Source organism: Theropithecus gelada, chromosome 2 (assembly GCF_003255815.1).
Source record: "Theropithecus gelada isolate Dixy chromosome 2, Tgel_1.0, whole genome shotgun sequence".
Lineage (NCBI taxonomy): Eukaryota > Metazoa > Chordata > Mammalia > Primates > Cercopithecidae > Theropithecus > Theropithecus gelada.
This window is the reverse complement of record NC_037669.1, coordinates 106,275,436-106,302,435: the sequence shown is the minus strand read 5'-3', so window position 1 is coordinate 106,302,435 and position 27,000 is coordinate 106,275,436. Positions and strand designations below refer to the sequence as shown.

Sequence of the window (27,000 nt, the reverse complement as noted above, 5' to 3'; positions counted from 1 at the left end):
CAAAAAAAAAAAAAAAAAAAAAAAAGAAATATTTCTCTATTTTATTTGGATCATCTTCTGTGCTCTTTATTTGAGTTTTTCCCCCCAAAACACTTCTATTGGACTTTGAGTTTTAATGTTTTCTTCAGCGTTTGTTGTGTTTTGTTTTGTTTGAGATGGAGTCTCACTCTGTTGCCCAGGCTGGAGTGCAGTGGTGTGATCTTGGCTCACTGCAGCCTCCGCCTCCCGGGTTCAAGCAATTCTCCTGTCTCAGCCTCACAAGTAGCTGGGATTACAGGCACCACCATTGCACCTGGCTGATTTTTGTAGTTTTTAGTAGAGACAGGGTTTCACCATGTTGGTCAGGCTGGTTTCGAACTCCTAACCTCAGGTGATCCACCGCCTTGGCCTCCCGAAGTGCTGGGATACAGACATGAGCCACCATACCTGACTATAGAGGTCTTATATATTGTTAATTAAGTTCCTATATACTTTATAGTTTTTGTCATTATTGTGAATGGCTTCTTTGATTGTCATTTTCTAGTTGGTTACACCTGGTATAGAGATACGCTATTGAGGCCGGGTGCAATGGCTCACGCCTGTAATCCCAGCACTTTGGAATTACCTGACCTCATGATCCGCCCCGCCTTGGCCTCCCAAAGTGCTGGGATTACAGGCATGAGCCGCTGCGCCAGGCCTATGCTCTCATTCTAACAGCAAAAACCTGCCTCCCTCCCGGCTGGGCACGGTGGCTCACACCTGTAATCCCAGCACTTTAAGAGGCCAAGATGAGCAGATCACTTGAGGTCAGGAGTTTGAGGCCAGCTTGGCCAACATGGTGAAACCCTGTCTCCACTAAAAATACAAAATGTAAGCTGGGCATGTTGGCGGGTGCCTGTAATTCCAGCTACTCAGGAGGCTGAGGCAGGAGAATCACTTGAACCCGGGAGGTGGAGGTTGCAATGAGCTGAGACCACGCCACTGTACTCCAGCCTGGGCGACACAGCGAGACTCCGTCTCAGAAAAACAAAACAAAGAACTACCTCCCACCATGCACCATTGGAACTTAATTGTTCAAATCTGGGATACACATGGGGTGATCTCAACATTATTAACCTACCCCAAGGAAACAGCGTTATCAACAAGAGTACAGTACTTGTGTACAGTTCCTTTTACCTTTAGTCTTACAGACTCTACACATTTCCAAAATAACTTAGGTCAGCACCATTCTCCCCACGACTCCTTTTCAGTGAAGTTATTTCATATGTTTGTAATACAGGTAGATTCTTTTATTCCATTCTTCACTCCATCCTGGGATCACTCAATCTCCTAAATGATTTTTTAAAATTTGCATGCATGATGTTTTACTCTTTGAGCTGTAAGGATCTATGGGTTTTGACAAACGCATAGTGTCATGTATCTACAATTACAGTATCATACAGAAAAGCTTCAATGCCCTCCCCCATATCTCCTGTGTTTCCTCATTTAACCGTCACTGCACCCTCCCTCCCAAACCCTGGCAACCACTAATTTGTTTATCATTTCTATAGTTTTGCCTATTCCAGAGTGTCATATAAGTGAAATTATACACTCGGTAGCCTTTTCAGACTGACTTCTTTCACTTAGCACTGTGCATTGAAAATTCATCTATGTATTTGTGTGGTTTGATAGCTCGTTGCTTTTTATTGCTGAATAGTATTTCATTGTGGGGATGTATCACAGTTTACCCATTCACCTATTGAAGGATATTTTGGTTGCTTCTACTTTTCGGCAATTTTGAATAAACGTGCCATAAACATTTATGTGCTAGATTGCTAGTTTGTGTGTGAACACAAGTTTTCTTATCAGCTGGGTAAATACCTAACAGTGGGATTGCTGGATTGTGGGGTAAAACTATGTTCGGCTTTGTAAGAAACTGCCAAACTATCTTCCAAAGTGGCTGACGCCTATAATCCCAGCACTTTGGGAGGCCAAGGCAGGCAGATCGCCTGAGGCCAGGAGTTCAAGACCAGCCTGACCAACATGGCAAAATGCTGTCTCTACTAAAAATACAAAAATTAGCCGGGCGTGGTGGTGGGTGCCTATAATCCCAACTACTTGGGAGGCTGAGGCAGGAGAATTGCTTGAACCCAGGAGGCAGAGGTTGCAGTGAGCCAAGATAGCACCATTGTACTCCAGGCTGGGCGACAGAGCAAGACTATCTCAAAAACAACAACAACAAAAGCCAAAGTGGCTGTATCATTTTACATTCCTGCCAGCAATGAATGAGCATTCCTGTGTCTTCACCTCCTTGTCAGCAACTGGTATTGTTAGTTTTCTGGATTTTAGCCATTCTAAAATGTGTGCAGTGGTTATTTGTGGTATTTTTAAAGTGTTCTTTTTGTTATTTATTTTTAGTTTTAATGCATAATGGTTAGGGAACATAGTCTATGTGATATTGATGTGAATCTAATGGTGGAATCAATGTTGGTCTTTCTTTGTGACTCAATGCATGGCTTATTTATGTAAATCTTCTGGGTGTACACGAAAAGAGGATTCCCTGTTTGTGCAATCCGGCAGAACACAGGAGTTCAGAGCATAAGCTTTGGAGTCAGCCTGCATGTTTCCCATCCTGCTCTAAGGTTAGTAACAATATGAGCTCAAGCAAGCTTTGTTCCCTATGCCTCAGATCCTTTAATAAATGGAAATAATAACAATAGTATCTACCTTTTAGAGTTATTGTAAGGATTAAAACAGCTACTATTTGTAAAGTACCTAGAACTGTGCCTAGCACTGTAGTAAGCATGATATAAATGTTTGTAAAATAAAGTGATGTATCTAAACTTATTGTATATTTAAAGTCTTTTACTATTTTCTTTCTTTTTATTTTATTTATTTTTTTTTGAGACAGAGTCTCACTCTGTCACCCAGGCTGGAGTGCAATGGCACGATCTCAGCTCACTGCATCTTCCGCCTCCCAGGTTCAAGTGATTCTTTTGCCTCAGCCTCCGAAGTAGCTGGGATTACAGGCGTATGCCACCACGCCCGGCCAATTTTTGTATTTTTAGTAGAGGTGGGGTTTCACCATGTTGGCCAGTTGGTCTCGAACTCCTGACCTCAAGTGATCTGCCTGCCTTGGCCTCCCAAAATGCTGGGATTACAGGTGTGAGCCACCGCGCCCAGACTCTATTTTTTAGAGATAAGGTCTTACTCTGTCACCCAGGCTTGAGTTTAGTGGCACCATCATAGCTCACTGCAGCCTCGAACTCCTGGGCCCAAGTCATCCTCCCACCTCAGCCTCCTGAGTAGCTAAGACTACAGGCATGCACCACCACATCCAGCAAATTTTTATTTATTTATTTTATTTCTTACTGACAAGGGTCTTGCTATGTTGCCTAAGCTAGTCTCAACTGCCTGGCCTCAAGTGATCCTCCTGTCTCAGCCTCCCAAAGTGCTTGAATTACAGGTGTGAGCCACTTCACCTGGCCTGTTTTTCATTTTTACTTTTTTTTTTTTTTGAGACAGCGTTTCGATCTTGTCACTCAGGCTGGAGTGCAAGGGCACAATCTCAGTTCACTGCAACCTCAGCCTCCCAGGTTCAAGCAATTCCCTTGCCTCAGCCTCCCCAGTAGCTGGGATTACAGGCGTGCGCCACCATGCCCATCTAATTTTTATATTTTTAGTAGAGACGGGGTTTCACCATGTTGGCCAGGCTGGTCTCGAACTCCTGACCTCAAGTGACCTGCCCACCTTGGCCTCCCAAAGTGCTGGGACTACAGCCATGGGCAACTATGCCCGGACTTAATTGTAGTTTTCATACCTAAGAGGTCCACAATCATTTACTGAAAATCCATGGGCCGGGCCCAGTGGTTCATGCCTGTAATCCCAGCACTTTGGGAGGCCAAGGCGGGTGGATCACCTGAGATCAGGAGCTCGAGACCAACCTGGCCAACATGGTGCAACCCCATCTCTACTGGAAAAAAAAGTACAAAACTTAGTTGGGTGTGGTGGCGTGCGCCTGTAATCCCAGCTACTCGAGAGGCTGAGGCAGGAGAATTGCTTGAGCTCCGGAGGTGAAGGTTGCAGTGAGCCAAGATCGCGCTATTGCACTCCAGCCTGAGCGACAGAGCGAGACTCCATTAAAAAAAAAAAAAAAAGAAAAGAAAAATCCATGAGGAATCCATGAGGACACATATTTTTCAGAATTCAGAATATTTCAAATTTTAGAAAGTTCATACAATAATACTTTAACACAGGAGTCCCCAACCCCTGGGCTGCACATCAGTATCAGTCAGTCGCCTACTAGGAACCCGCCGAACGGCAGGAGGTAAAGCCACAGGCCAGGGAGCATTATCACCTGAACTCAGATCAGCCCCGCATTAGATTCTTATCGGAGCGCAAACCCTGTTGTGAATTGTGTGTGCGAGGGATCTTAGTTGCCTGCTTCTTATGAGAATCTAACTAATGCCTGATGATTTGAGGTGGAGCAGTTTCAACCGGAAACAGTTCCCTGAATCCATGGAAAAACTGGCTTCCACGAAACTGGTCCCTGGCGCCAAATAAGTTGGGGACCACTGTCTAATGCAATACTGCCTGTTAGGTAACATCCCCAGTGGGGTCTGGAACAGTACTCTGTAATCAGACACATTCGTACTTCTGAAGCAAAACATATGACTATTCACCCAGAATGGGATAACTACTATTGTATAAACAGCCCTTTGTTGGTTCAGATTTTGCTACCCAATGAGTATTGTCCTCAAAATTATTACTACTATTATTATTATTATTATTTTGAGACGGAGTCTCACTCTGTTGCCCAGGCTGGAGTGCAATGGTATGATCTTGGTTCACTGCAACCTCTGCCTCCCAGGTTCGAGCAATTCTCCCGCCTCAGCCTCCCGAGTAGCTGGGATTACAGGCCTGCACCACCACGCCCAGCTAATTTTGTATTTTTAGTAGAGACGGGGTTTCTCCATGTTGAGGCTGGTCTCGAACTCCTGATCTCAGGTGATCCGCCTGCCTCGGCCTCCCAAAGTGCTGGGATTACAAGTGTGAGCCACTGCGCCCAGCCATTTTTGCATTTTTAGTAGAGACAGGGTTTCACCATGTTGGCCAGGCTGGTCTCAAATTCCTGTCCTTAAGTGATCCGCCTGCCTCAGCCTCCCAAAATTCTGGGATTACAGGCAAGAACCACCATGCCCGACTAATAATACTTCACTTTAGAATGTACATGTTGTTTGGTTTGTTGTCCTTCACCTGGACTCCCTAGGTGTCTGATGATTTTGGCCTGGGAGCTTATATTCCGCTGTGGGGTCTCAGCCATTCCATCTGGTAGAGGATGTTGGGAAAGCTCTGAAGGCTGTGTCACCCAGTCTATGGTAGTCCTGTGAGTTCCAGGAAAGAACCCTAAGGCAGAGAGCAGTACATCAAACAACTAATCACTCCCATTTGCTGCCACCCACCAAGACATTTAAGCCCTTTAAACTCATAGGGAGAAGCAGGTGGGGAGGAGGTAATTTCCCGGCCCTGGGGTTTTTTGTTTTTTTTGTTGTTGTTGTTGAGACGGAGTCTCGCGCTGTGTCACCCAGGCTGGAGTGCAGTGGCGCGATCTCGGCTCACTGCAAGCTCCGCCTCCCAGGTTCACGCCATTCTCCTGCCTCAGCCTCCGAGTAGCTGGGACTACAGGCGCCCGCCACCACGCCCGGCTAGTTTTTTGTATTTTTAGTAGAGACGGGGTTTCACCATGTTAGCCAGGATGGTCTCGATCTCCTGACCTCGTGATCCACCCGCCTCGGCCTCCCAAAGTGCTGGGATTACAGGCTTGAGCCACCGCGCCCGGCCGGCCCTGGGGTTTTGGAAAGAGGAAATGGCAGAGTGGTGCCAAGGTGATTCAGTCCCCTTCTGTTCTCATCAGATCCTCTCCTGGCAGGACTTCTGCACTCTCCTTATATTAGAGGTAGTGGTAATTATTTGTTTTTATAAAACAGGTCATAAAAGTGATAAAAGTTATCTAGAAGACATTTGCAATGATTTGTTTTTATAAAAATGGAATCATATGGCTGGACACTGTGGCTCACGCCTGTAATCCCAGCACTTTGGGAGGCTGAGGTGGGCGGATCACAAGGTCAGGAGATCGAGACCATCCTGGCTAATATGGTGAAACCCCGTCTCTACTAAAAATACAAAAAATTAGCCGGGCGTGGTGGCAGGCGCCTGTAGTCCCAGTTGCTTGGGAGGCTGAGGCAGGAGAATGGCATGAACCCAGGAGGCAGAGCTTGCAATGAGCCGAGATCGTGCCACTGCACTCCAACCTGGGAGACAGAGCGAGACTCCATCTCAAAAAAAAAATTGAATCATACTATAACATCATTCTGCACCCAGCTTTTTTTTTTTTTCCTCTTATCAATATACATAAATAGAACCCATTCTTTTCTTTTTTTTTTCTTTTTTTTTGAGATGGAGTCTCGCACTGTTGCCTGGGCTGGAGTGCGATGGTGCTATCTTGGCTCACTGCAACCTCCGCCTCCCGGGTTCAAGCGATTCTCCTGCCTCAGCCTCCTGAGTAGCTGGGATTACAGGTGCCCACCACTACACCCGGCTATTTTTAATTTTTAGTGAGATGGGGTTTAACTATGTTTGCCAGGCTGGTCTCGAACTCCTGACCTGGTGATCTGCCCGCCTCAGTCTCCCAAAGTGCTGGGATTACAGGCATGGCAATCACGCCCGGCCAGAACCCATTCTTTTTAACAGCAGCACAAAACTGCACAGTATTTTCTGGTATGGATGCACCATCATTTATTCAATGGTTCTCTCTTTGGTGAACATTCAAGTTGTTGTCCTCTTTTTTAGCCCCTTCAGACAGGTTTGTATCTGGGACTATATTCCCTTACACAATAGTGTGCTCATTTCTGTAAGACAGCTTCCCCAGTGCATTATGGAAGTATACATAAGAGGTACTGTTAACACTAATTACTTCTAGGAATGGGACAGAGAAGGGAAAGGGGGGTACGTTTTACTTTCCACTGAATACCCATTAAGACTTTATATCTGGAATGTGAACTAATTTTACAATATTAAAAATAATTAAAGCACAACAATGCTTTAATTATTGGTGCCACAGAAGTGTGTACTTAAACATGGTTAGAAGAGTAAATTTTATGTTATGTATATTTTACCATTTAAAAATATAAATATGGCCAGGTGCAGTGGCTCATGCCTGTAGTCCCTGCACTTTGGGAGGCTGAGGTGGGTGGATCACTTGAGCCCAGGAGTTCAAGACCAGCCTAGGCAACATGGCAAAACTAAAAAAAAAGAAAAGAAAAGAAATACAAGAAAGTTAGCTGGGCATGGTGGCGCACACCTGTAGTCTCAGTTACTCAGGAAACTGAGGCAGGAGGATGTTTTGAGCCCTCGAGGTTGAGGCTACAGCAAGCAGAGATCATGCCACTGCACTCTAGCCTGGGTAGCAGCGCAAGACTCTGTCTCAAAAAAAAAAAAAAAAAACATATATATATATATGGTGCGATCTCGGCTCACCGCAACCTCTGCCTCCTGGGTTCAAGGGATTCTCCTGCCTCAGCCTCCCGAGTAGCTGGGATTACAGGCATGCGCCACCACACCCGGCTAATTTTTTTGTATTTTTAGTAGACGGGGTTTCTCCATGTTGGTCAGCTGGTCTCGAACTCCCCACCTCAGGTGATCCACCCGCCTCAGCCTCCCAAAGTGCTGGGATTACAGGCGTGAGCCACCGCGCCCTTGTCTTTTCGACAAGTGGTGCTGGAGCTATTGGATATCCATAGATAAAACTAATAAACAAAAAACTTGACCTAAACCTCATACCTTATACAAAAGTGATTTCGAATGGGTCAAAGATTTAAATGTAAAACTATAAAACTTTTATAAGCTAACTGGAAGAAAATATCTGGGATATAGGGCTTAGTGAAAAGCTATTAGACATGATACCAAAAGTATGATCTATAAAAGAAAAAAACAATAAGCTGAGGTTTTGGCTGGGTGCGGTGGCTCATGCCTGTAATCCCAGCATTTTGGAAGGCTGAGGCAGGCAGATCACCTGAGGTTGGGAGTTCAAGACCAGCCTCGCCAACATGGTGAAACCCTGTCTCTATCAAAAATACAAAATTAGCCAGGTGTGGTGATGGATACCTGTAATCCCAGCTCCTTGGGAGGCTGAGGCAGGAGAATCACTTGAACCTGGGAGGCAGAGGTTGCAGTGAGCTGAGATCTCATCATTGCACTCCAGCCTGGGCAAAAAGAATGAAACTCCATCTCAAATAAATAAATAAATAAATAAACTAAGGTTTGGATTTGTGTTGGTGAGGCTGTGAGGAAATAGAAACCCTTACACATTGCTGATGGAAATGTAAAATTGTCCAACTGGTGTGGAAAACTTCAACAAGTTAAACACAAAATTATTCTCTGAGCTAGCAATTCTGTTCCTGGGTGTACACCCGAAAGAACTGAAAACAGTTGTTCAAACAAAAACTTACACACCAGTGTTCATAGCAGCATTATTCACAATAGCCAAAAGGTGGAAACAACCCAAACTTCTATTTACAGATAGATGGATAAATAAAATGTGGAATATCCATACAATGGAATATTATTTCGCCATAAAAAGGAATGAACTGGCAGGGCGCAGTGGCTCACGTCTGTCATTCCAGCAATTTGGGAGGCCAAGGTGGGCGGATCACCTGAGGTTGGGAGTTTGAGACCAGCCTGACCAACATGGAGAAACCCATCTCTACCAAAAATACAAAAAAATTAGCCGGGTGTGGTGGTGCATGCCTGTAATCCCAGCTACTCGGGAGGCTCAGGTAGGCGAATCACTTGAATCTGGGAGGCAGAGGTTGCGGTGAGCCGAGATCGTGCCATTGCACTCCAGTCTGGACAACAAGAATGAAACTCTGTCTCAAAAAAAAAAAAAAAGAGGAATAAACTGATTCATACTACAATGTGGATGAATGTTGAAAACATTATACTAAATGAAAGAAGCCAGACACAAAAAGTCATATATTATAGGATTCCATTTATACGAAATATACAGAATAGGCAAAGCTACAGCGACAGCCATATTAGTGGTTTTTAGGAACTGGGAAGGGGGAAACAGGGAGTGACTGCTTAATGGATACAAGGCTTCCTTTCGGGCTGATGAAAATGTTCTGGAGCTAGACAGTGGTGAATGATTGCACAATATTGTGAATGGGGCTGGGCGTGGTGGCTCACGCCTGTAAGCCCAGCACTTCGGGAGGCCAAAGCGGGCAGGTCGCCTGAGCTCAGGAGTTCGAGACTAGCCTAGCTAACATGGTGAAACTCCATTTCTAATAAAAATATAAAATTACCCACGTGTGGTGGTGGGTGCCTGTAATCCCAGCTACTTGGGAGGCTGAGGCAGAAGAATCGCTTGAACCCAGGAGCCTGAGGTTGCAGTGAACCCAGATGGCTCCATTGCACTCCAGCCTGGGCGACAGAGTGAGACTCTACTTCAAAAAAAAATTAATCAATCAATCACTATTGCGAAAGTGCTAAATATCACTAATGGCAAATTTTACGTTATGTATATTTTACCACAATAAAAAATAGTGCATTTTACTACATGTAAATTATACCTCAATAAAACTGATGTAAAATATTATTTAGGTAATTAATGGATGCTAAAACTGCTGGGTGAAATTTTGATGAAGATTAGGATAGTTACATACAATCAAATTGTCTCCCTACAAATGTACTTATTTAATTATAAAAAAAAATAGTAGCATTATAGTGGAGAAATCTGGCAAGCAACAACCATGATGGTTAATTTTATGTGTCAACTTGGAGTGTTTTTGAATGAGATTAACACTGAAATTGGTGAATTTTGAGTAAAGCACATTGTCCTCCAGAATGTGGGTGGGTATATGAGTCACAATTCTCCAGAGAGACAGAACCAATAGGAGATAGATGATGGATGGATGGATGGATGGATGGATGGATGGATGGATGGATGGATGGACGGACAGATAAATAGATAAATGGATGAGAGAGGATTTATTAGGCGAATTAGCTCACATGACTATTGAGGCTGAGCAATCCCACAGCCAGCCCTCTGCAAGCTGGAGACCCGGGGATGTGGCAGTCCAAGTCCAAGTCCAAGTCCGAAGGCCTAGAGCCAGGGAAGCCAATGGTGTAAGTCTCAGTTTGAGGCCATCGACAACCTGAGAACCTGGGAGGCCTCTGGTGTAAGTCCCAAGGCCAGAGAGCCTAGAGTTCTGATGTCTAAGGGCAGGAAAAGGAGTGTCCCAGCTCCAGGAGAGGGAGACAGAGGAAATTCTTTTCTCTCCTTTTTTCTTCTATCTGGGCCACCAGCAGATTGGATGGTACCCTGCCACATTGAGGGCAGATCTTCCCTACTCAGTCTACTTACTCACATGCCAATCTCTTCTAGAAACACCCTCACAGATGCACCCAGAAGGAATGCTTTACCACTTCTCTAGTCTTCATTTTTTCAGACTATAGTCAGCCTTCTTTTTTTTTTTTTTTTGAGATGGAGTCTCATTCTGTCACCCAGGCTGGAGTGCAGTGGCATGATCTCGGCTCATGGCAACCTCCACCTCCTGGACTCAAGCAATTCTCTCACCTCAGCTGGGATTACAGGTGTGCACCACCACACCCGTTAATTTTTGTATTTTTAGTAGAGACGGGGTTTCGCCATGTTTGCCAGGCTGGTCTCAAACTCCTGACCTCAGGTGATCTGCCCACCTCGGCCTCTCAAAGTGCTGGGATTATGGGCGTGAGCCACTGCGCCCGGCCCCAGCTTCTGAATAGGTCTTCCTTAATTTAGTCAAGCTAAGACCCAGAGTTAACCTTCACAATGTTCCTCATCCTATCACTTGAGGGCCTGAACAGAACAAAAAGATAGACCTCCATGAGAAAGAGGAAATTCTCCAGCAGGCTGCCACCAAATTTCTTTTTTTTTTTTTTTGAAGTGATTGAGACGGGGTGTTGCTCTGCCGCCCAGGCTGGAGTACAGTGGCCGGATCTCAGCTCACTGCAAGCTCCGCCTCCCGGGTTCACGCCATTCTCCTGCCTCAGCCTCCCGAGTAGCTGGGACTACAGGCACCCGCCACCTCGCCCGGCTAGTTTTTTTTTTGTATTTTTAGTAGAGACGGGGTTTCACCGTGTTAGCCAGGATGGTCTCGATCTCCTGACCTCGTGATCCGCCCATCTCGGCCTCCCAAAGTGCTGGGATTACAGGCTTGAGCCACCGCGCCCGGCCTTGCCACCAAATTTCATCTGCACCATCCAGTCTCCTGGGTCTTCAGTCTGCCAGCCTGCACTTGACTTGCCTATACAAGCACACAAGCTAATTCCTTATTTTATATATATATGTGTTCTCTCTCTCTCTCTCTCTCTCTCTCTCTCTCTCTTTCTCTCTCTGTTGGTTCTGTTTTCTCTGGAGAACCCTAACACACCACCTTATTGAAAGGATCAAAGTTAAAATTGCCAGTAACAGTAACTGACATGTACATCCTCCCAATGAGATATAGTGAGAAGGATACAATGTCACTTATGTGGTGTTCCTACTGAAAGTGCATATCCTGAATCTAATTATGAGGAAACAACAGACAAACTCAAACTGAGGGATATTCTACAAAACGACTGGCAAGTAAAATGTGTCAGTATCACAAAAGACAAAAAGGAGAAACTACTCCCAATAAAAGACTCTTAAAAGCTGGGAGTGGTGGCTCACACCTATAATCCCAACACTTTGGGAGGCTGAGGTTGGCAGATTACTTGAGGTCAGGAGTTTGAGACCAGCCTGACCAACTTGGTGAAACCCCGTCTCTACTAAAAATACAAAAATTAAGCAGGCGTGGTGGTAGGCGTCTATAATCATAGCTACTCAGGAGGCTGAGGCAAGAAGATGGCTTGAACCTGGGAGACAGAGGTTGCAGTGAGCCGAGATCACGCCACTGTACTCCAGCCTGGGCAGCAAAGCTAGACTTCATCTCAAAAAAAAAAAAAAAAAAAGCCAGGCGTGGTGGCTCACACCTGTAATCCCAGCACTTTGGGAGTCTAAGGCGGGTGGATCACCTGAGGTCAGGAGTTTGAGACCAGCCTGACAGCCAACATGACAAAACCCTGTCTCTGCTAAAAATATAAAAATTAGCCGGGCATGGTGAGGTGCCTGTAATCCCAGCTACTCGGGAGGCTAAGGCAGGAGAATCGCTTGAACCCAAGAGGCGGAGTGTAAAATAAGCCAAGATTGTGCCACTGCATTCCAGCCTGGGCAACAAGAGCAACACTCCGTCTCAAAAAACAAACAAACAAATAAAAGACTCTAAAGCAAACTATCAACTAAATGCAACCTGTGATCCTGGATTGAATGGGAGAGGGGAGTATCTATAAAGAACATTTTGCAACAATTAGTAAAATGGGAATATTGACTATAGTTTAGATAATAGTATTGTTTCAAAGTTAAATCTGTTATGTAAGAGTATGTCCTTGTTCTTAAGAAACACAAACTGGGCCAGGCACTGTGGCTCACAAACTGGGCTAGGCATGGTACACCTATGAAAAGGTGGCTACTGCCTGGACCTTTGTAATTGCAGAACTTTGGGAGACTGAGGCAGGTGGATCACCTGAGATCAGGAGTTCGAGACCAGCCTGGGTGACATGGTGAAACCCTGTCTCTACTAAAAATACAAAAATTAGCCAGGCATGGTAGTGGGCGCCTATATTCTCAGCTAGTCAGGAGGCTGAGGCAGGAGAATCACTTGAACCAGGAGGCGGAGATCACAGTGAGCTGAGATTGCGCACGCTCCAATGTACTCCAGCCTGGGCGATGGAGTGAGATTCCATCTCAAAACAAAGTAGGCCAGGCGCAGTGGCTCACGCCTGTAAGCCCAGCACTTTGGGAGGCCGAGGCGGGTGGATCACAAGGTCAGGAGATTGAGACCATCCTGGCTAACAGGGTGAAACTCCATCTCTACTAAAAATACAAAAAAATTAGCCAGGTGTGGTGGTGGGCACCTGTAGCCCCAGCTACTTGGGAGGCTGAGGCAGGAGAATGGCGTGAACCCGGGAGGCGGAGCTTATAGTGAGCCAACATTGTACCACTGCACTCCAGCCTGGGCAACAGAGCGAGACTCTATCTCAAATAAATAAATAAATAAAATTAAAAATAAATAAAAATAAAAATAAAAAAATTAGCCAGGCATGCTGGCGTGCAAGTGTAGTCCCAGCTGCTCTGGAAGTTGAGGCATGAGACTCACTTGAATCCGGGAGGTGGAGGTTGCAGTGAGCTGAGATTGAGCCACTGCACTCCAGCATGGGCGAAACAGTGAGACTGTGTCTCAAAAAAAAAAAACTACACACACACACACACACACACAAACTGGCTGGGCATGGTGGCTCACAGCTGTAACCCCAGCACTTTGGGAAGCCAAGGGGAAAGGACCCTTTGAGCCCAAGAGTTCAAGACTGCAGTGAGCTATGATTGTGCCACTCCACTCCAGCCTGGGTGACAGAGTGAGGCCCTGTCTCTGGAAAAAAAAAAAAAGAAAGAAAGAAAGAAAGAAAATAAAAGACAAACCGAAGTGTTTAGGGGTAAACAGGCATGATGTGTAAAACTTAGTTTGAAATCATTTAGAAAAAAATGCTTTCTTTGCAACTTTTGTAGAAGTTTTGAAGTTATTTTCAAATACAAAGTTTAAAAATTGCTGAATTGTTTGACGTCTTTCGTGCTGCTACTGTCTTGTTTCTGCTGTAGTTCCAGCTGTAGCACGTCATAGGCTGCAACAAGAAATATTTCTTGAGTTAACGAATGAATGAATGAACTAAATCATCTTCCAATTTGGGTTTCAGGCAGAGGCTGGGATTTTGGAAGTCAAGCTTTAGACAGCAAGAGGCAAAATTCCTCTCTTTCTTTAGGTGTATCTCTTCTGGAGCTCCAATCTGAGAGGGTAGATCATCTAAACTTTGGGGAAGCAAGACCTCTGCCCTCCCAGGGCAGACAGGCAGCCCACAAGCAGGAGATAATTGAGTCGTACTTTGCAACAAGAAGACCTGGCTGAGTGCCATTTTCTAAGTTGGTTCCCTCAGGTTCACCCTATTCCCCACATCACTACCACCCTTGGTTAAGATTTTTTTTTTTTTTTAATTGTTATGGAGACAGGGTCTCCCTATGTTGTCCAGGCTGGTCTTGAACTCCTGGGCTCAAGGGATCCTCCTGCCTTAGCCTCCCAAAGTGCTAGGATTACAGGCATGAGCCACCACACTAGGCCAGTTAAGATTTATTGATATGTTCTATCCCCAGTCTGGGCAGTGGTATCCTGGGGGCCAAGTTTGAATCTTCCCTCTTGGGCCAGATCAGAGGAAAAGTAGCACTCTGTAGGCCAGCATGGTGGTGGCTGAGGTGAGCAGATGCCTGGATAGGGACCCTGGTGGCCACAATACATTATAAATATATACAATATTTGTCAATTTAAAAATTAAAAAGCCAGGTACGGTGGCTCACGCTTGCAATCCCAAAATTTGGCAGGCTGAGGTGGGCAGACCACTTGAGGTCAGGAGTTCAAGACTAGCCTGACCAACATGGTGAAACCCCGTATCTACTAAAAATACAAAATTAGCCAGGCGTGGTGGCAGGCACCAGTAATCCCAGCTACTTGAGAGGCTGAGGCGGGAGAATAGCTTAAACCTGGGAGGTGGAGGTTGCAGTGAGCCGAGATCACACTCCAGCCCGGGCAACAAGAGCGAGACTCTGTCTCAAAAATAATAATAAGAAGAAATGTTAAAAAATTTTAGACCAGGCATGGTGGCTCACGCCTGTAATCCCAGCACTTTAGGAGGCCGAAGTGGGCAGATCACGAGGTCAGGAGATTGAGACCATACTGGCTAGCATGGTGAAACCCCGTATCTACTAAAAATACAAAAAAAAAAAAAAAAAAAAAAAATTTAGCCGGGCGTGGTGGTGGGCGCCTGTAGTCCCAGCTATTCGGGAGGCTGAAGCAGGAGAATGGCATGAACCTGGGAGGCAGCGGAGGTTGCAGTGAGCTGAGATTGCACCACTGCACTCCAGCCTGGGTGACAGGGCAAGACCCCATTTCAAAAAAAAAAAAAAAAAAAAAATTTAAACACTTTTTTTTTTTCTTTTTTTTCAGACAGGGTCTTGCTCTGTCATTCAGGCTGGAGTGCGGTGGCTGAGTCACAGCTCACTGCAGCCTCAGCCTCCTGGGCTCAATCAGTCCTCCCACCTCAGCCTCCCAAGGCATGTGCCACCACACCCGGCTAATTTTTAAATTTTTTGTAGAGATGGGATTTTACCATGTTTCCCAGGCTGGTCTTGAACTCCTGGGCTCAAGTGATCCTCCTGCCTCAGCCTCCCAAGGTGTTGGGATTATAGGCATGAGCCACTATTACAAGCCTTAATTAATTTTTTTAGTGACAGAGTCTGATTTTGTTGCCCAGGCTGGAGTGCAATGAAGTACAATCATATAGGTCATTGTAATCTTGAACTCCTGAACTCAAGGGATCCTCTTGTCCCAGCCTCCCAAGTAGCTAAGACTACAGGCACACACCACCACATCTGGCTAATTTTTAAATTAATTAATTAATTAATTAATTAATTAATTTATTTATTAGAGATGGGGATCTCACTATGTTGCCTGGGCTGGTCTTGAACTCCTGGTCTCAAGGGATTCTCCTGCCTTAGGCTCCCGAAGTGCTGAGATTACAGGTGTGAGTCACCGCCAACCAGTTAAAAGCTTTTATAACATCCATCACTCTTGTAATGCAGCACTTATCTCAAGCTACTGTAACTGCATATTTCTCTGCCCTTTTCACTGAAGTGTGAGACTCTTCTAGGCACAGGCTAAATCTTTTCAGCTCAATATCCTCCTATGGGCTGGGGAAGGTGGCTCACGCCTGTAATCCTAGCACTGCGGGAGGCTGAGGCAGGCAGATTGCCTGAGCTCAGGAGTTCAAAACGAGCCTGGACAACTTAGTGAAACCCTGTCTCTACTAAAAATCCAAAAAATTAGCCGGGCATGGTGGTGCTCACCTGTAATCCCAGCTTCTCAGGAGGCTGAGGCAGGAGAATTACTTGAACCTGGGAGGCAAAGGTTGCATGCAGTGAGCCGAGATTGCTCCACTGCACTCCAGCCTGGACGACAGGGCGAAACTCTGTCTCAAAAAATATATCTATATCATCTATATCTATATCTATATCTATATCATCTATACTCCTATGACTACCACGTAGCCCACTCCATGCTATCCCTCAGGCTGGCCTCGGATCTCCTCTTGGAACATGGTTCCTGCGCTGTCCTGTGCCGTCACCTTCTGCCCTTGGCTGCCATGCTGCTGCCTCACCACCAGAGGGCCTTCCAGCTGGACCTCAGAGACCCTTCTTTTTATTATTATTATTATTATTATTATACTTTAAGTTCTAGGGTACATATGCATAATATGCAGGTTTGTTACATATGTATACTTGTGCCATGTTGGTGTGCTGTACCCATCAACTCGTCAGCACCCATCAACTCGTCATGCACACGTATGTTTATTGCGGCACTATTCACGATAGCAAAGACTTGGAATCAACCCAAATGTCCATCAGTGACAGACTGGATTAAGAAAATGTGGCACATATACACCATGGAATACTATGCAGCCATAAAAAAGGATGAGTTTGTGTCCTTTGTAGGGATATGGATGCAGCTGGAAACCATCATTCTTAGCAAACTATCACAAGAACAGAAAACCAAACACCGCATGTTCTCACTCATAGGTGGGAACCGAACAATGAGATCACTTGGACTCGGGAAGGGGAACATCACACACCAGAGACCCTTCTTACTACCCCACCCCAGGTTCCAGGCAGCCAGCACTGACTCCCCACCCCCTGCCCCTCAGCCTGCAGAGTACCCTGTGCTTTCTGTGGAGCCATTCATCTGTCTCTCCCTCCATTTGCCTCAGCTAAGGCGGCCTTCCTAGCAAGATCTCAGGGCTGGTCCAGCTTTCCAGCAAAGTTTGGCTTCTGCCAATGTGTGTGTCTGGTCTCTGATAGGGATGCTATCTTTCTGGGAGGCTGTCTTACGTCCAAGCTCTCCTCAGGACCAAACAGAAGGACCTCTTTTTCCATTTCCATGTGTCAGAGACCTCCCTAATGACTGCTGTCTGCAAACTCATGTTTGTCCAAGGGCTACATGTAGCTCTTGGTTCATTTGTAGAAGGGGCAGAGCACAAGGTGCTTGTGGAAAGGTGACCACTGCGTGGACCTTTGTGAGACCCTCAGGACCAGGGCTGGTCCTACCTGAGGCCCTGGATCACCTGGAGGGACCATCAGCCCATCCACTGTTTCTCCCTAGGCCTGAAAGAGGGACCCTCGTTCAGGATGAAGCTGAGAACACACTCAGTAGAGAAAGGGGGAGAGAGGTGAATGGAACCATGGCCCAGGCAGTATGGAAAGAGGGCTAGGACCCGGCTGGAGCTCCCTGTGTGTTGGGTCCATGTAACTGTGTCTGTGCTCCCTATATCGTTCCTGTGCACCTTCCACCCATGAAATTCCCTGGGAAAAGGTCGAGTTCTCTCCACCATGCTAAGTGGGGTGAGCAAAAGGAGATGGTTGGGGTTGAGGGCTCAGATGCTCAAGGAGGCAGGGAGCCCCCCAGGGGATGATCATTGGTGATAGTGGTTGAAATCAGAAGGATAGAATTAATGCGGAAGAGTGAGAACCATGGGCCCCACTTGGAAGTCCACTTCCTACTGGCTGTCCACCCCCAGCTCTCCTCAAGCTCTCTCTGCAGAATCTCAGTGTGGCATCTGTCAAAAAGCTTACATGGATGACCCCCAAACATGGTCATCTCCCCTCCCTTCCCCAGGGCTCTCAGACTCTCCCTCAGGGGTCCTGGGAGAGGTTTACCCGACCTTCCTAGTTTTTGACAATATAACACTGTCAAGCACATGCAAAGTCTGCCAATAACAAGGGGCCCTTCTGACAAGCAGAGATGTTTTCTCTTCAGGCGCTGCGGTGATGGGTGGGGGTCTCTGCTATGAAGGGGCGGTCTGCAGCCATGAGAAGGCTCTTCAGGCTGAAAGGCTTCACTCCCAAGACCCGCACAACTGAAGAGACCAAGGGGTTACAGGCTGACGGAGCTATCGTGCACACCCTCCCACCCCAGCAGAAGTGGGTAGTTGGCACTGCAGCGATGCCAAAGCCGGTTGTTTGGGGGTGGGAGGAGGTCGCTGCAGTGATGAAGAATCCCTGCTTGGAGTGAGTGGTCACTGGAGTGGCTGCATGAACTAAAAGTACCTGCAGGGATGGGGGAGGTTTTCTGCGGTGATGAAGAGCACTTTGCAAAGGAAAGGGGCTGGCTTCTTGCGGGAAGAGTCCTGCGGTGACGGTGATGGGGGGCTGAGGTTCGCTGCAGTCAGGAGGGAGGGTCTCTGCAGCGATGGGAAGCCACCCAGGGCAAGGGGTGGGGTGGGCTGGGGAATGGGATGCCGTCCCATTGGATAGCTGGGGTCGCGGCAGTGCGGGTGGCACTTGCAGGACGCCTTATTCCTGAAGAATGGAAAGGGTGGGGTCTCTGAGGCCTCGGTCCCGCAGTGACGGGGATCCGTGCGGCGGCGGGAACGCGGTCCCTGCACTGCGGTGCCCAGTCTGGCTCCGGCTGCCGCGGCTGGCGCGGAGGCGGTACCTCGCCCGAGGGAGGGGGGAGCGCCAGCCCCGCCGCAGCAGCAGCAGGCGGGGCTACGGCAGGCTGGAGGGGCGGCCTCTCAGAACCGGGGCGGGACCACCGCCGGCAGGGCCCGCGCCCCTGCGGGGACTCAGAGCCGCTGCAGCCAGAGTCGCTAGCTGGCGGCCGGCAGGTGCCGGGACCCAGGGCCACCCGGGACGCAGAGGCGGCACTAACCACACGGATCCCGTGGGCGCCTAGAAATCCGCGGAGGACGCGACGGTGAGGCTGAGGCTGCCACTGGGAGGGGGGCGATCCCCAGAGCCAGCCCGCGGCATCCCCTGCGCGGGCCGCGGCGACTGCAGGTGCCCCCTCCTCCCACATCAGCTCTGCCGGGGTGGGAAGCGATGCCCTGGCGGCTCCCATGGACTCTCCCCCTGGCCCGACACCTCTCCCGGGCTTGCCTCCCGAAGAACCCCTCTTTTCGCTTTCCCAGCTCGTTCTTCCCACCCTTAACACCTCCACTCCAGCCAGCACCCCGGTCGGATGAGGCACCAGGGAGAGAAAGACCGAGGCCCTTTCGGCGCCCCCTCCACCCTGCCCCCGCCGTCCCTCGCCGGGCCAGAGGCCTCGGGGGGTGGAATTCGGGCCCTTTAAACCTCCGCCCTCCCGGAGCATCTTCCATCTCCACCCGCGCCGCTTCCGACAGCTGGCGGCCGCGGGGAGCCCCGGGGGGCCGGCAGGTACAGGGGTGGCAGCGAGGTTGGGAGCGGGCGGTGGAACAGCTGTGACCGCCCCCACCCCCGGGGGAGCCTCGGCGGGACTGCTGGGCGCCCGAGCGCGCGTTAATCATTAACCCTCCGCGGCCCGGCTGACCAGGTAACGCGTGAGGATGCCCCCCTCGCCTCCACGCCCTCCGCCCCCTTATCTCCCCCGCCACCTGTCGCCCGCAGGAGCCCCCGCTCGGCCTCGCGCCCCGACAGGCCCCGTCCAGGCGTTGGAGTGAGACTCTCGCGCTGGCCTCTGGAGCGCGGGGTGGGCGCCCCGTCACCTTGCGCCCAGCTCCCCGGGCCGGTTCGCGTAGGGCCGGCCTCCCGGCGCCATGCCCGGCCTGTACTGCCCCTCCAGCTGGACGCCGCTGCCGCTCACGGACTCCTGGGTCCGGGCCTGCGCCAACGGCCCCTGCCTCAGCGTGCGGGCCCGGCTCACCTACCGCAACCCGCAGCCGCACCCGGTGGACGGTGAGGCCCGGGTGGGGCGCGGGCGGGGCGGGGGGTGAACCGGGCGGGGTCAGACGCCACCTCCCGCCGCCCTCCGCAGGCGTGTTCGTGTACCCGCTGGCCGAGGCCGAGGTGGTGTCCGGCTTCGAGGCCGAGGCCGCCGGACGGCGCGTCTCCTTCCAGCTGCAGAGCCGGCGCCGCTCGCAGGCCGCCTGCTGCCGCGCTCTGGGCCCCGGGTTGGGGACCCCGACGCCCCGCCGCTGCGCGCAGGGTGAGTCCGACGCTCCCGCACCTGCGCTCCTGAAGGCCCGGCGCAGCTCAGGCTCCCGCACCTGCTCGGCCTACGCCCGTCCCCCGCCTTCCTCCAGGCGCTGCCTTGTGCATTCATTGGCTCATCCTCGTATTCAACAGTCGTGGGCTGGGCACCTGACCTGTGCCAGGTGCTGGGAGAACATGACCCTGAGGTTCACAGCCAGGGAGACAGACACAGCAGGCAGCACAGGGCTTGCGGGGGCGCCAGCAGCCCTTACAGCCAAGGAGACGGGTCTCTCTAGGGGGCTGCAAAGGGAGCCTTCTCCCCAGCTGGTCCCCTCCGCCCCCTTACTTTTTTAGGCTGCACACCTCAGCCAGGTCCCGCGTGGGCCAGTGGATCAAGTGTAGACTCCTGTGCCTAGCAGCCAAGGCCCTCAGTCTCACCCCATTCCATCCCTCTCCCCGCGATCCCACACACCAGGTACCACCGCCACTGGCCACGCTGACTGACAGGTCCCTTCCTACCTCTGTGCTCTGTCTTCCCATCTTCTATTGAGCAAATTCCTACTTGTCCTTTAAGATCCACTAAACGTCACTCCTTGGGAAACTCTCCCTGACTCCCCCACAAATAATTAGCTGCACTGTTGCCTGGCTCCCAAGCCTTTTGTGCCCCCTCCATTATGGCACTTACAGGGGGAGTCATTGTCACAGATCTGCCTGTCTGTCTCCCCGCTGGAGCATCTCCAAATCCCAGCACCTCACACAGAACCTGGCACTATGAGACCCAGCGAGTGCCTGGGGAAGGGACAGAAGCCCAGCCCTGTGCTGTGCGCTGTGTTTGCACCTGGTTCTTTCATTGATTCATTCATACATGCCTTTGATTCCTGCCCATGGGATTTACAATCCAGGTAAGAAGAGGAACAGAATCTGGTGGTGTTGAGAGCTGGCATAAGCCCAGCAGGTTGGGAGGCTCATGGTTAGAGGCTAGAGTGAGCTCTGGGGTGAGGCCCCAGGAATGTTCCAGAAGGAGGGAGAGCCAGCATTTGTCTGCAAGAAAGGGTAGGACTCAGTTAGGTGGAAGGTAGGGGCAACAGTATAAGCAAATGCTTATAAGTAGGTTATAGTGGGTAATGACAATAAAATGCCTCATGTTTACAGTGATTTACAGTTTACAATTGCTAGTATCACCTCATTTGAATCCTGAGTAGTGGGTAATGCTGGCTTCTTCCTGTTATGAGGGAGGGAAGGGCGATAATCCCCCTCCCTCCTGTTATGGGGGTTGAAAGTCATAGCTGGGGTCACTGACTTACATGTTGGGTGCTTTGCATACCTCATTTGTTCCTCCCCACAATCACAGAGTTATTATGATCCCCACTTTATGGATGAGGAAACAGGCTCCTCAGAACAAGACAGTTGCCAAAGGACTCAATTAGAGGTCACAGAGCTCATATTTAAAACCTGATGCTGTGCTCTCTCCACTATGTCAATTGGCTGGAATGGAAGCCCCTTTCTTTTTCTCTTTCCATCTTTTTCTTCCCTTCAGTTATTCAGCAAGTGTTTATTGAAAGGATGAACAATTGGTCATTGTGAGGAAGTGAGGTACAGTAGGGCTGTGAAGGTGGGCTGGGGCCAGACCACGTCGGTGGTGTACACAGCTGCCACTGTACATGGCTGGTCATTATTCCTTTAGCAGCCCCACGAGTCCCCAAAGAAACCTAGGAGCTAAATAAAACAGTGAGTGCAGTGTGCAAATGGAGCTTTATGTCCTCTAGCCTGCTTCCTGCTTCTTTGTTCCTCCTGCCTGGGAGGAATAGATAATTCTGGAGCCACCTTAGTGGGCAATGGGGGAGCTTCTGATAGTTCATGAGCAGGAGATTTATGAGCAGAGTGGGGTCCCAGGCTACAGGGAGATGTCTATCCACAAGGGATGGTGGCCAAGGGCTGAATGGAAAGAGGCAGGCAGGGGGAGAGGGGCAGAGGGTGTGGGTATTCCCAGGGCCTTGAGAGTGGACATGGCCCCTTCTCTTCAGCCTTCCATTAGCAAGGATGTCACTGAGCTCTTGCCTGATGACAGCCAGATCTTTCCACAGTTAGTCTGCCTCTCCTGCTATCATTCATCTCATGCCTCCATCCTGTGTCACCAATGCATTAGCCTAGTGCCAACACGCAAAGTCCCCTTTGCCCAGGCTCCCTGACCCGATGCCTGCTCCGACCTCTAGCTTCCTCCCTCTTCTCTGCTCCCAGCGTGCTCTGACCCCATTTCTCACCCATCATAGGTCATCTTGTCTTGGATCTGGCCCAGGCCCGGTCCACGTTGGTGCTGCCCACAGGCCTTATCGCCGCGGCTGGCACCATGACGGTGACCCTGCACAGCAGCCGGGAGCTGCCCTCAAGGCCTGACGGGGTGCTGCATGTGGCCCTGCCCACTGTGCTCACCCCACTGGCCCCGCCATGCCCGCCGGGGCCCCCCAGGCCTCCGGGGCTCTGTGACGACAGGTTGGGCCTATGGTGATTCTCTTCGTCCCTCCCTCGGCTTCTCTGGGTCTAGTGCGGGTGAGGGGGCATTGGCAGGGTACCCCAGGGGATGGGAAGGGTGAGGAAGGGCTGGGGCCAGTCAGCCGGAGGGGTTAGGGGCCTTCACGGTGGCCCAGTGACCCTCCTCGTGCTCCCTTCCAGCCCCACCAGCTGCTTCGGGGTGGGCAGCCCTCAGGAGGAAGGGCTGGCGTGGGAGGAGCCAGCTGCCCCTCAGGACGTGTTCTCAGGCCCTGCCCGATGCCCTGCCCCATATACCTTCTCCTTCGAGATGCTGGTGACTGGGCCATGCCTGCTTGCAGGTGGGTGCCTCTGGCTGGCCTGCCCTCTTTTCAGATGCCCACTCCTCCCAGTGTAGTGACTGGAAAGGAAATAAGGCTCAGGGATAGGAGGGACACAGGACAAAAAGACAGGGACCCAAGCCTCAAGAACATCTGGGTTAGCAGTGGGAGCATCCCCTGGTCACCTCTACCTAACACACACACCCCTAATTTTATCAAGGTAATTTACTTATATCTCATCTCACCCACCAGTGGGAAGAGAGATACTACAATGGGACCAGTACCCGTGAGGAAGTAGCTTTTCCTTATGCAGAAGGTGGCGGGTGGATGCTAAATCAGCACCTGGCTGATGCATGACTCTTCAACCAGCCAGAAACCCAGCTGGAATCTACTTCCCTGCCCATGAAAGCAGGCACATCCTCCCTCGTCCATCTGACCCCTATAGATCAGACTCTGAGAGCTGATTGAATCAGCCATGACCCCTGCCAACAGTTGCTGTCCCTGGGAAGGTGTGATGGCTGCATCTCCCCTTCCTGCCTCTGTGTCCCTCAGGCCTGGAGAGCCCCTCTCATGCCCTGCGGGCAGATGCCCCCCCTCATGCCAGCTCTGCAGCCACCATCTGTGTCACACTGGCAGAGGGCCACCACTGTGACCGGGCCTTGGAGATCCTGCTACACCCCAGTGGTGAGAGACTGGGACACACCGTGGGTCACCCCTGACTTGCTTCTGTATGAATAGGGGAAGCATTTCTCAAGTACAGGTTTCTGGGCCCCAGCCAGATGGACTGAGTCATCTGTGAGGGCGGAGCCTGTGGTATAGGAAGGCTGGACCTGCAGGCTCCTCCCAGACAGTGAAACTGGGCACTTGGGGTCCAGAGGCAGGGACTTCCTTGACAGAATTGTGTCCTCTCCTCTCAGAGCCCCATCAGCCACACCTGATGCTGGAGGGCGGCAGCCTGAGCTCAGCAGAATATGAGGCCCGGGTAAGGGCCCGTCGAGATTTCCAGAGGCTACAGCGAAGGGACAGTGATGGGGACCGGCAGGTACTGCCATAGGAGCCTGGCCTGGCCCCCGGCCTTGGCTGCATTTGTGCACAAGGAGCAGGCAAGCAGGCTCACATTGGGATGGGCACGGGGAGGCCTCTTTCTCAGCAAGATCTCTCCACAGCTGCCACCCCCCATCACAGAGGGCAGATGAGTACTGTCACTGGAGGGCCGATGTGAATCTTTCTGGGGTGTGTCTCAGAGGATGGAGGCTAGGTCTGATATAAACAGAGGACAGCCACCGGCCTTTGCCCCTGCCTTCATTCTAATTACTACAAAAAGATGTCCCCTCTGGGTGGATCAGACAGAAAAAGGCCCCAGAACCAGTCCTATTGCCCAGCCTCAACAAAGTAGCACTAAGCCTTGCCCAGGCTGATTTGGGACTCCCCTGCTCAGGTGTGGTTCCTGCAGCGACGCTTCCACAAGGACATCCTGCTGAACCCTGTGCTGGTGCTGAGCTTCTGCCCGGACCTGAGCTCCAAGCCCGGACACCTGGGGACAGCTACTCGGGAGCTACTCTTCCTATTGGATGGCAGCAGCGTGGCACACAAGGCCCGTGCGGGTGTGGTGTGGGCAGGCCTGGGGGTGGGGTGGGGCAGTAGGTCTGTGGTGGGCTGGGGGCAGCCTCTTGAAGCCAGGAGTTACCTTGTTGCTTCAAACACCATCTTCCAAAGAGGAAGCAGATGGCAACTCCTCAGGGGATTCCTGTAGAAAGCAGCCTTGCTGCAACCGCCAAACAGACACTGTCACGCTCTCTTGCTCATATTCACGCACACACATGTCTCTCCAGGATTCCAAGAGCCTCTCATACATAGACTCGCACTCAGTCACAGGGAGTCACTCCAATCACGGGGAGACTCAAGTTTCATGTATACCTCCAGAGTCCCACACAGAGTCTCTCACACACACTCGGGGACTCACTGGCACAGAGGCTTTCCCTAACATCCAGGACCTCTCCCAGGTTACCACAGCCTCTCATTTGAATCACAGCCTGGATAAGGCAGCGATCTGGCTTCCCTTGCTCTCTGTCAGGGCCCATGGGGCCGGCCTCATGCCGCCCTCCCTGGCTCTCCACAGGATGCCATTGTTTTGGCTGTGAAGTCCCTCCCGCCTCAGACGCTTATCAACCTGGCCGTGTTTGGGACGTTGGTGCAGCCACTCTTCCCAGAGAGCCGGCCTTGCAGTGATGTGAGTGTGGTCCAGGGATTCTGGGGGTCTTACATAGAGGTTTCAGCCCAGTGAGTCCCAGCCTGTGCCTTCTCTCTCCAGGACGCTGTGCAGCTGATCTGTGAGAGCATTGAGACCCTGAAGATTCCGAGCGGGCCTCCAGACGTGCTGGCTGCTCTGGACTGGGCCATGGGGCAGCCCCAGCACAGGGCCTACCCTCGGCAGCTGTTCCTGCTCACTGCTGCCTCACCCATGGCTGCCACTACCCACCGAACCCTGGAGCTCATGAGGTGGCACAGGGGGACAGCCAGGTATGGGATGGGCAGACCCAGATGCCTAAGATTGAGCCCCCACAAGGGGCTCCTGAAGATCACAGCTGCTTCCTTTCCCTCATCAGATGCTTCTCCTTTGGGCTGGGGCCCACCTGCCACCAGCTGCTCCAGGGTTTATCTGCCCTCAGCAGGGGCCAGGCCTACTTCCTGAGGCCTGGGCAGAGGCTGCAGCCCATGGTGAGCTTGAGCCTGGGCCCTGTTCCCTACACCTGAAAGTTTTTCTTCCAAGTTACACATCAAGTCTGAAACAGAACTCAGGCAGGCCATGGGGGCTCCTGGCGCCCTCACCAGGCCTTCTCCCCACTCCACCAGGGAAGAGCTGTCGGTGCTGTGAAGGCCAAAGGTGTCGGGACACTGTCTCTGACCACCCTCTGAATCTCATTTAGTCCTGGAACTGAGCCTCATCTTCACAGTCCTGCCCCATCCATGTGGCAAAGCTCAGGCCAGGAGACAGACCAAATCCTGAGAACTGAGCACTCAGGCCCCCTGCTTGCTCCTACCCTCATTCCTTCTCCTGACCCCAGCCTGAACCTGTGCCCCATCAGCTCAGGGGCTGGGCAGATGGCATCAAGGGAAGGGCAGCCTTCCTCCTGTGTCTGGCTGTGTGACACCTCTTTCCCTCCCATGTCCTCCCTCTGGCCACCCCACAGCTGGTGCAGGCTCTGCGGAAGGCACTGGAGCCTGCCCTGAGTGATATCTCTGTGGACTGGTTTGTGCCCGACACCGTGGAGGCACTGCTGACCCCCCGGGAGATCCCAGCACTCTACCCTGGGGACCAGCTCCTCGGTTACTGCTCACTCTTCAGGGTGGATGGCTTCCGGCCCTGCCCACCAGGGGTAGGCCTGGGCTAGGGTATGGTAGGGGGGCTAGGGTGTGGTAGGGGGGCCTGGGATGGCTGAAGTCCCCGCATCTCTTCTAAACCCTTTTTCCATTCTCTGTGCCTCTCTGTACCAAGCTCCTCTACTATCCCCTAGGGCTCCACAGAGATCACACTGGGTCCCCCAAGATGACCACACCCTGCCGCCTTCATGGGGTCTTCCACTGAGTTGTCCTGCAAAGTGTTGCCCCTGATTTTTTACCCAAGGTCATTAAAGCACACAGCCACAGAAAACAGCACCCGCATTTGCTATGAGGTTTCTGTCAAGGCTTGCTCAAGGCTTCACATAGTTCCCTACAGAAAGCACCAGCCAATGTATTTTCTGGGACACGCAGTTATGGATGAGCATAACCTAGGCGGAATCTCTAATCCCAGCTCTGTCACTTGCCAGCCATTTGATTTGAGCAAGTCACTTCACCTCACTGACCCATTTCCTCATATGGAAATGATGTTGTTCACAGGTGGCTGTCATCAGGGGTCATAAAGTGAGTAGTCTTGGCAGGACACTTGACACAGTAGGAGCTGGAGACATGGTAGTTATTTTTTAATGAAAAGCCTTATCTCTTTAGAAGAACTATGCATACTTCCTCCTTTTTGATCATGAGAGCTGTATAATAGACTTTTTTTTTTTTTTTTTTTTTTTGGCCTGGCTGCCAGGG

General features: G+C 50.6%; 2 protein-coding genes across 4 annotated transcripts in view; both read left to right on the top strand.

Annotated features, from left to right (window-relative positions):
* The window catches only part of EIF2B5 (eukaryotic translation initiation factor 2B subunit epsilon), a 566,918-nt gene that overhangs the window by 80,019 nt on the left and 459,899 nt on the right, over positions 1–27,000 (top strand). The window lies entirely within an intron of this gene.
* Positions 19,641–27,000, top strand: part of VWA5B2 (von Willebrand factor A domain containing 5B2) — an 11,572-nt gene continuing 4,212 nt past the window's right edge. Inside the window, exons 1-11 of one of the 3 annotated variants that reach the window (XM_025375130.1) lie at positions 19,641–19,879; positions 19,959–20,129; positions 22,387–22,606; positions 22,787–22,944; positions 23,476–23,607; positions 23,841–23,965; positions 24,362–24,517; positions 25,043–25,153; positions 25,235–25,443; positions 25,530–25,641; positions 26,115–26,300. In XM_025375130.1, the coding sequence (XP_025230915.1) occupies positions 19,741–19,879; positions 19,959–20,129; positions 22,387–22,606; positions 22,787–22,944; positions 23,476–23,607; positions 23,841–23,965; positions 24,362–24,517; positions 25,043–25,153; positions 25,235–25,443; positions 25,530–25,641; positions 26,115–26,300 (1,719 nt within the window). In that variant the 5' untranslated portion in view covers positions 19,641–19,740. The other 2 variants (XM_025375131.1, XM_025375132.1) reach the window with 2 other exon arrangements.